Source organism: Etheostoma spectabile, unplaced genomic scaffold, assembly GCF_008692095.1.
Source record: "Etheostoma spectabile isolate EspeVRDwgs_2016 unplaced genomic scaffold, UIUC_Espe_1.0 scaffold383, whole genome shotgun sequence".
In the NCBI taxonomy this organism is placed as follows: Eukaryota; Metazoa; Chordata; class Actinopteri; order Perciformes; family Percidae; genus Etheostoma; species Etheostoma spectabile.
This window is the reverse complement of record NW_022605597.1, coordinates 332803-342363: the sequence shown is the minus strand read 5'-3', so window position 1 is coordinate 342363 and position 9561 is coordinate 332803. Positions and strand designations below refer to the sequence as shown.

Genomic DNA, 9561 nt, shown 5'->3' with positions numbered 1-9561 from the left:
GGGGACCCCCAATTATATGTGTATAACATTGTGTTATATCAAAACTGTTATTAGTGCATGTGTGCATTGATGACTGAGAAGACATCTTCTGCCTCCATTTATCTGTTCACTACAGTGTGTTGAATTCATTAATGTGGATTTAAAGACATTTCAATTAGTGGGAAAATTGCAGGGGGGGGGGGGTGGGGGGAATATAAAAAAAAAAAGTATAATCAACCAAAACATTCGCGACCCCCATGCAGTACCTGCGCGGACCCCCTGTTGAAGACCCCTGCCTTAGGGAGACCAATAAAAGTCCTCTGACTGTGATTATGAACCTGGTTGTGCGACTACAGGCTCCTTTTGGTCAATGTTTTCTTCTTTTCATTGGTGATTCGGGTCTTCAGTCACAGTGAAAGCGGGGACAGGTCCCAAAAGGGGACGTCTGATGTGAGGTGTAACCGGAGGGTGAACGGAGAGAAGAAGTAAAGGTACCACCTGCTCTGTGCAGCCGGAGCTGAGGGCTGAAAACAGCGTCCAGTCGTTTCCGTTGGCGGTCGTGCTCCTCTTTTGAACGACACAGTTCCTCCTCGTACTCTGCTATCGTTTTCAAACAGCCCAATATCTCTTCGCAGCCGCAGTTAGTCTCTGCTCCACCAGCCCTCTCAGCATTTGGCACTTTAGACATTTTCACACGACACAGAAAATTTTTCCTCAAGAACAAACTCCGTTAAAAAACGCTGTTTGCCCTCCTTCAAATGTTGCTAAGCACTAGCATGCTAAGCTAGCGTCCGTTAGCTTTGTAGCTTCCGGGAGATGAGTCAGAGGTAAAACATTCAGAAGAAGGTGAGCAGCACAAAGTCCATCAGACAGGTTTTACCGGGGCTCGGTGGACCAGTCCTGCTCTCACCACATCGAAGCGACTCCACTGTCTCTACCAAGGGATCCGCCTTCCTCTCTAGCGGAGCTGCCATGGCGCCATTTTAATGCTACCAAGCCATCACCCGCCGTTAGCGTCCCATGACTCCCATTCATTTTAGCGCCACCTTCGACAGCGAATAACACATCTGATGCGTTTAAAGACTCTGTTTGTCCGTTGGTTTCTCAAAAAACACAACAAAGGTAAAAGGTCCGTTACCTTGTAGCTCACGTAATGGCTCCGTAGCAGACGTTTAAAAATAGGCTAACGATTGCGTAAGTAACCACATGACTGGTGTCACACAGTAGAGGGAAGCTCGCAGACAGTTTGGACTTACATCACTGTTTAGGTTTAATTACTAACGTTAACTAGCATGTTAGGTAGCAGTAATTAGCCGTGCCTATGTAATGTTAACAGAGTGTAACATTGAATTTCCAATTAGGGGCTAATAAAGGATACAGTCTTATTATTCTTATTATTCCCTGTTGTGATTATTAATCTAGTCTGTTTTGCTAATTTCAGCGGTCTTTTGTGTTCCAGCTGTCGTTTTCAGACGGTTAAATAAAACCTAATTACCAGCCATTAAACAGGATTATGACAGAAAACCAGAATGCAACATGAACATTTGAAAGATTTTGCATCACAAGTAATTCAATAACAGGCAACAGCATGGATTACCTGTTGGATCTGTTTTGTTTTATTGCAAAAAATAGAAAGAAAACAAATGACATACAAAAGTATACAAAATAACATATAACTGCTTCTTGTTGTTGGATCCCAAAATCAGATTACATAGGCACAACTTCATGGAGTAAACGTGTAAAATTAGGTTTTTTTAGTACTGAATTTACATTTATGAATGTGAAACTTTGCCAAAAGAATGAGTACATTTATGAGAATACATCTTTACTTTGAATTCTATAAAGCAAAATGCAACATTCTCCCATAATTTTTGCTGTTGTATAGTATTGGTTTTGCTGTTGTATAGTATTTGTTTTGCTTGGTTGTGTAGTATTGGTTTTGTGTGTATATGTGTTTGTTTGCTGTTGTGTAGTGGGTTTGTTGTTGTAGTATTGTTTGCTGTTGTGTAGATTTGTTTGTTGCTGTTGTAGTAGTATTTGTGTTGTTTTGCGTGTTGTAAGTATTGTTTGTTGATAGATTGTTGTTTGCTGTTGTTATATTGTTTTTTTTGCTGTTGTGTAGTATTTGTTTTTCGCTGTTCGTTTAGTATTTGTTTTGCTAGTGTGTAGTATTTGTTTCGCTGTTGTAGATTTGTTTGTTGTTGTATAGTATTTGTTTTGTTTTGCTGTTGTGTAGTATTTGTGTGTTCTTGCTGTTGTGTAGTATTTGTTTTGTGTTGGTATAGTATTGTGTTTTTTTGATTGTGTAGTATGGTTTGCTGTTTGTGTATTGTTTTGCTGTTGTAGTATTTTTTGCTGTGTGTAGTATTGTTGTGGTATAGTATTTTGTTTTGCTGTTGTATAGTATTGTTGTTTGTTTGTAGTGTATGTTTGTTTTGCTGTTGTATAGTTTGTTTTGTGTTTAGTATTTTTGTTTGCTGTTGTGTAGATATTTGTTTCGCTGTTGTGTTAGTATTTGTTTCGCTGTGTATGTGTGTTTTGTTTTGTTGTTGGTAGTTTTGTTTGTTTGTGCTGTTGTGTAGTAATTTGTTTGCTGTGTGTAGTAGTAGTTGTGGTTTGCTGTTGTTGTATTTGTTTTGCTGTGGTAGTATTTGTTTTGCTGTTGTTATTTGGTTTGCTTGTATAGTTTGGTTTTCGTTGATTAGTTTTGTTTTGCTGTGTTGGTATTTGTTTTTTTGCTGTTGTATATTTGTTTTGCTGTTGTATGAGTACTTTGTTTTGCTGTTGTGTAGTATTGTTTTCGCTGTTGTATAGTATTTGGTGTTGTGTTGTTGTATAGTATTTGTTTTGTTTTGCTGTTGTGTAGTATTTGTTTTGTTTGCTGTTGTGTAGATTGTTTGCTGTTGTGTAGTATTGTTTTTGCTTTTGTAGTATGTTTTGCTGTTGTTGTAGTATTTGTTTTTGCGTTGTTGTAGTATTTTGTTTTGCTGTTGTATAGTTTTGTTTTGCTGGTTGTATAGTATTTGTTTTGTTTTGCTGTGTGTATAGTATTTGTTTTTGCTGTTGTAGTATTTGTTTTTTTGCTGTTGTAGTATTTGTGCTTTTTAGTATGTTTGCTGTTGTATTAGTATTTGTTTTGTTTTGTGTTGATAGATTGTTTCTGTTTTGATTTGTTTTGCTGTGTATAGTATTGTTTTGCTGTTGTATAGTATTTGTTTTGCTGTTGTCTAGTAGTTGTTTTGCTGTTGTGATAGGTATTTGTTTTGCTGTTGTTGTATTTTGTTTTGCTGTGTATAGTATTTGTTTTGCTGTGTTAGTATTTGTTTGCTGTTGTTAGTTTTGTTTTGCTGTTGATAGTATTTGTTTGCGGTTGTATAGTATATGTTTTGGTGTTGTTTTGTAGTATTGTTTTGCTGTGTATAGTATGGTTTTGTGATGTATAGTATTTGTTTTTTGTCTGTTGTATAGTATGTTGGTTTTGCTGTTGTAGTTATTTGTTTTGTTTTGCTGTTGTAGTAATATTTGTTTTGTTTGTTTGTTTTGCTGTTGTGTGTATTGTTTTGTTTTGTGGTTGTGTTTTGTTTTGCTTTTGTTGGTTGTGTGTATTTGTTTTGCTGTGTGTAGTATTGGGTGTTTAGCTGTTGTGTGGATTGTTTCAGTGTTGGGTAGTATTGTTTTGCTGTTGTATAGTATTTGTTTTGCTGTTGTATAGTATTGGTTTTGCTGTTGTATAGTAATTTGTTTTGCTGTTGTATAGTATATGTTTGTTTTGCTGTTGTGTAGTTATTTGTTTGTTTGCTGTTGTGTAGTATTGTTTTGTGTTGTATGTATTTGTTTTGTTTTGCTGTTGTGTAGTATTTGTTTCGCTGTTGTTATGTAGTATTTGTTTGCTGTTGTGTAATTTGTTTGCTCGTGGTAGTATTGTTTTGCTGTTGTGTATAGTATTGGTTTTGTTTTGCTGTTGTATAGTATTTGTTTGCTGTTGTATAAGTAGCTGTTTTGTATGTGTTGTCTGTGTATAGTATGTTTTGCTGTTGTATAGTATTTGTTTTGCGGTGTTGGTAGTATTTGTCCTGTTGGATTAGTATTTGTTGCGCTGTTGTATAGTACTTTGTTGTGTTTTGCTGTTTGGTAGTATTTTTGTTTTGCTTGGTGTAGTATTGTTTGCTGTTGTAGTATTTGTTTTGCTGTTTGTGTAGGATTTGTTTGGTGTGGGTAGTATTGTTTTGCTGTGTGTAGTATGTTTTGCTGTTGTGTAGTATTTGTTTTGCTGTTGTGTAGTATTTGTTCGCTGTGGTGTAGTATTGTTTTCTGCTGTGTGTAGTATTTGTTTGTGTTGTATAGTATTTGTTTGTTTTGTATAGTCTTTTGTTTTTTTTGCTTTTGTATGTTGGTTTGGTGTACGTATTTGTTTTGTTTCTGTTGTTTTGCTGTTGTATAGTATTTTTTTGCTGTTGTAGAGTATTTGTTTTGCTGTTGTATAGTATTGTTTTGCTGTTGTATAGTATTTGTTTTGCTGTGATAGTATTGGTTTTGCTGTGTATAGTATTGGTTTTGCTGTTGTATAGTATGGTGTTTTGCTGTTTGTATGTATTTGTTTTGCTGTTGTATAGTATTGTTTTGCTGTTGTAGATATTGTTTTGCTGTTGGATAGTATTTGTTTTGCTGGTGTATAGTATTTGTTTTGCTGTTGTATAGTATTGTTTTGCTGTTGTGTAGTATGGTGTTTGTCTGTTGTTTGTCTGTATTTGTTTTGCTGTTGTATAGTATTTGTTTTGTTCTGTTGCTTTGTTGTATAGTATTTGTTTTGCTGTTTATTATTTGTTTTGCGTTGTATAGATTTGTTTTCTGTTGTATAGTATTTGTTTTGCTGTTGTATACTATTTGTTTGCTGTGTAATTGTATTGGTTTTGCTGTTGTATAAGTATTTGTTTTGATTTGCTGTGTAGTATTGTTTTGCGTTGTTGTGTATTGGCTGTTGTATAGTTTTGTTTTGTGTTGATGTTTTTGTTGTTTTTGCTGTTGTATAGTATTTTTGTTTGCTGTTGTATGTATTGTTTCTGTTGTTAGTATTGTTTTTTGTTTTGTTTTGTGGCTGTTGTGTAGTATTTGTTTTGCTGTTGTGTAGTATTTGTTTTGCTGTGGTGTAGTAGTATTTGTTTTGCTGTTGTGTAGTATTTGTTTCGGCTGGTGTGTGTATGTAATTTGTTTGCTGTTGTGTATTATGGTTTGCGGTGGTATATAGTTGTTTTGCGTGATATAGTATTTGTTTTTGTTTTGCTGTTGTATAGTATTTGTTGACTGTTGTATAGTATTTGTTTGTTTTGCTGTTGTATAGTATTTGTTTTGCTGTTGTATCGTATTTGTTTTGTTTTGCTGTTGTATAGTATTTGTTTTGCTGTTGTGTAGTATTGTTTTGCTGTGTTAGATTTGTTTGCTGTTGTATAGGTATTGTTTTTGCTGTTGTATAGAATTTGTTTTGCTGTTAGTATTTGTTTGCTGTTGTATAGTATTTGTTTTGTTGTGTATAGTATCTTTGTTGTTGTATGTGTGTAGAGTATTTGTTTGTGTTGTATCTTTGTGTTGTTTTCGTGTTGTATAGTATGTTGTTTTGCTGGTGTATAGTATTTGTTTTGATGATTGTTTGTGTGTTTTTGCTTTTGTTATTGTTTTGGCTGTTTATTTATGAATTCCCTGTGCGGCGTCCTCGAGTCAGACGAAAGGCGTCTTTAAATAAAATGTATTATTATTATTATTATTATTATTATTATTATTAATAAAGCAAAGTCTTTATAGATCTGGTCAATGATGAATCTGCTGAAGTTTCGCCAAAATCTTCTGGTGTGTGAACAACAACCAAAAAAAGGTGCAAAACAGTTTCTGGGTGATCTTCACAGAAAGAACAATCTATGGAAATGCCCCCCCCCTCCTGAAAGATCTAGTCCCCCCTAACCCTACAACACCATACCACTCCCCAGAATACGCCTCTGCACCCCCACGGGCGAGCAAACTGCAACACATTTGATGCTTTTTTTCAATGATTATCTTTTTTTTTTTTTTGACGTTCAACACCACGTAACACTAACTTATTAACTTTACTTTTACAGTTATTTTTGGAATTATGGTCAATAAACCTCATTTATAGAAATATACTAATGTTGGTTGGTGTTAATAGAATAAAAGTACAGTGCGGTATAAGAAATGAAACATTGAAGAATTAACAACATTTAATGAAAGCAGACCGACAAATGAATGTGAAATAGAAGCAAAGTGATAAAGTGGTTTTTCCTGGTTGGTTGGGTCCTGAAGGGCCGCACCCATCTGCCTCAAGCACCAGTGAACTCAAAAACCAGTAAAACCGGCTCTGAAGGAGCCCATAGGCTAGGCGTGGCGTGCTGAACAACAGAGAGGGTATTAGTCTCTGCAGGGTAAACTTTACGCCCCTGAAATACATTTCAGTTAACCCTTGGTCTGTAATTTATCGATGTTTTCAACTTTTTCTTAAATTTTTGTCATTTTTTCAACACTTTTTATGCTTTTTTTCCAATGTTTTTCACTTTTTTTGACGTTGAACAACCACGTACCACAACTTAGTAACTTGAGTTTTACAGTTATTTTTTGAATTTATGGTCATAAACCTCATTTATAGGAATTATACCTAATGTTAGAGTTAGAAAAAGCAGAAATTAGGAATTATTGATACTAAAATTAAAGGAAGGATGTTGATGATAATCACAGACTGGAATATGTCAACTTTTACTCAACACTATTTCAACAACACTTCCATTTGTTTACACATGCTTAAAAATAGAAATAAGACCCAAATTCATGAAGTAGAGATTTGTACTTGGCAAGAGCGTTGGAATCAATCATGTTATTTGGGGAATAAAAAGAACATTGATAGACACATGAGGACAACATGAGGACAACATGAGGACAACTGAAGACAACATGAGGGCAACATGGGGAAACATGAGGACAACATGAGGACAACATGAGGAAACATGAGGACAAACATGAGGGAACAGAAGACAACTGAGGACAACATGAGGACAACATGAAGACAACATGAAGACACATCGAAGGCACATGAAGACACATGAGGACAACATAAGGACACATGAGGACAAACATGAGGGCAACATGAAGACAACATGAGGACACATGAGACAACATGGGGTAACATGAAGACAACATGAGTGCAACATGAGGACAACATGAGACAACATGAGGGCAACATGAAGACAACCATGGGGACAACATGAGGGTTAAGAGATTTTTTAACGTGTGGATTAGTACTTTTACCAAAGTAAAGATACCAAAGTTCTTAGAACAAGATTTTAACAAATTTAAAAAAAAATGATGCTACTTAACCTACTTCTTGTACTTCATTTTTTTTAAAGCGTAAGAAACTTTTCTTTTGAAGGTTAGCCACCAAGTTGCAGCAGAAGGAGTTACTCTGAGTAATTGGCATCTAACGTTGTTGGACAATTTGGTTTAAAAGAAATCCATATTCTGATATAAAACACTTTGAACAGGTCAGTTGACCAGGACAAACAAGGGTTAAAATAAGATGGCGTGGGGGGGGGTGGGGGGGGTGGTCTAGTCACTACGTTAGTGCCTTTCTCACCATATTTTAGTGAATGTGTTTCAACGCTCGGTTGTGTTATCCCTAGTAACTTACTGGCAGTTGCAACTGTTTTTCTGTGACTCAGGGCATTTCAACTCAAGACTTTCAATAAAAGGAGAATAAAACATTTGGAGCATTTTTGTTACTGCATTAAATCAGCAGTTTTCTTGAAAATTCATTCTTTGCTGTTCAAATACAAAATAAATTATCTAGTGATGTTTTCAGTAATTAAGGGTGGTAAACTTAAGTGTAAGTTCTTACTTCCACCTTTTCTAAGCTATATTCTTTTAATTACTTTGCTTCACAACAGCCGGCTAAAGTACGCTATCCCGGTGAATCAGCCGTGCGCTGCCCTTGCCGTAGCAGGACTCCCCTACCTCCACTGGGCGCTGGGGTTTTGTGGGTTTTAGGGTCCCATCGAGGTAGTGTTGACAACTGACCGAAGACCGGTTAATTAACCCGGGGTCGTGTCACTGAACGGGATAATCGAGTGTCACTGAACCGACTCACTCCTGTTTTTTTACCTCATTAGTGCCTTGAATCGAGAGCCGACTGGATTACAGAGTTGTTGAGAGTTATAGATTGGAGACCGTGCACCAGGCTCTGAACCAGAACCGTGCAACCGCTCAGGTCTAATGTAATCAACGTGGCTAGGGGTTGGTTTTGTGTGGCCGCACAATTAACAAATTTTACGAATCACGAATCACAATTTGTGCAATCGAGCGATATTTGAAATGCGTCATTCGTTCATTTATTGTCTCAATCAGGTTTTACGCTGGCTTATGGGTCGCTCTGTGTGTTGCTATTGTGTGTTGGTGTACAGATAGCAACAAACCATAATCAAAGACTGGATATCACATGTTTTTGGACATGCGCGACGCATTGCTATGCCAACCTTTTAAAGAAGCTGGTTGAAGGGAATGAACGAGGGACGCTGTGCTCACACAGGTCCAACCAAGTCTCCTTTATGCTGGAAAGTCCTCTGACTGTGATTATGAACCCTGGTTGTGCGACTACAGGCTCCTTTTGGTCAATGTTTTCTTTCTTTTCATTGTGACTTCGGGTCTGTCAGTCACAGTGAAAGCCGGGGACAGGTCCCCAAACCCGGGGACGTCTGATGTGAGTGTAACCGGAGGGTGAACGGAGAGAAGAAGTAAAGGTACCAACCTGCTCTGTGCAGCCGGAGCTGAGGGCTGAAAACAGCGTCCAGTCGTTTCCGTTGGCGCTCGTGCTCCTCTTTTGAACGACACAGTTCCTCCTCGTACTCTGCTATCGTTCTTTCAAACAGCCCAAATATCTCTTCAGCAGCCGCAGTTAGTCGCTGCTCCACCAGCCCTCTCAGCATTTGGACTTTAGACATTTTCACACGACGACAGAAACTTTTTCCTCAAGAACAAACTCCGTTAAAAACGCTGTTTGCCCTCCTTCAAACTGTTGCTAAGCAGCTAGCATGCTAAGCTAGCGTCGTTAGCTTTGTAGCTTCCGGGAGATGAGTCAGAGGTAAAACATTCAGAAAGAAGGTGAGCAGCACAAAGTCCATCAGACAGGTTTATCCGGGGCTCTGGTGGACCAGTCCTGCTCTCACCACATCGAAGCGACTCCACTGTCTCTACCAAGGGGATCCGCCTCTCCTCTCTAAGCGGAGCTGCCATGGCGCCATTTTAATGCTACCAAGCCATCACCCGCCGTTAGCGTCCCATTGACTCCCATTCATTTTAGCGCCACTTCGACAGCGAATAACTTTACATCTGATGCGTTTAAAGACTCTGTTTGTCCGTTGGTTATCTCTAAAGAAACACAACAATGTGTAAAAGGCTCCGTTACCTTGTAGCTCACGTAATGGCTCCGTAGCAGACGTTTTATAAAAATAGGCTAACGATTGCGTAATAACCACATGACTTGGTGTCACACAGTAGAGGAAGCTCGCAGACAGTTTGGACTTACATCAGCTG

General features: G+C 37.5%; 1 protein-coding gene across 1 annotated transcript in view; it reads right to left on the bottom strand.

Moving 5' to 3' along the window:
* Positions 1 to 9441, bottom strand: part of LOC116686521 (glutamic acid-rich protein) — a 24784-nt gene extending 15343 nt beyond the window's left edge. The window contains exon 1 of the mRNA XM_032511540.1: positions 8777 to 9441. Coding sequence (XP_032367431.1) covers positions 8777 to 8969 — 193 coding nt within the window. The 5' untranslated portion in view covers positions 8970 to 9441. The remainder of the gene's footprint in view (positions 1 to 8776) is intronic.
* Positions 9442 to 9561: the final 120 nt, after the last annotated feature.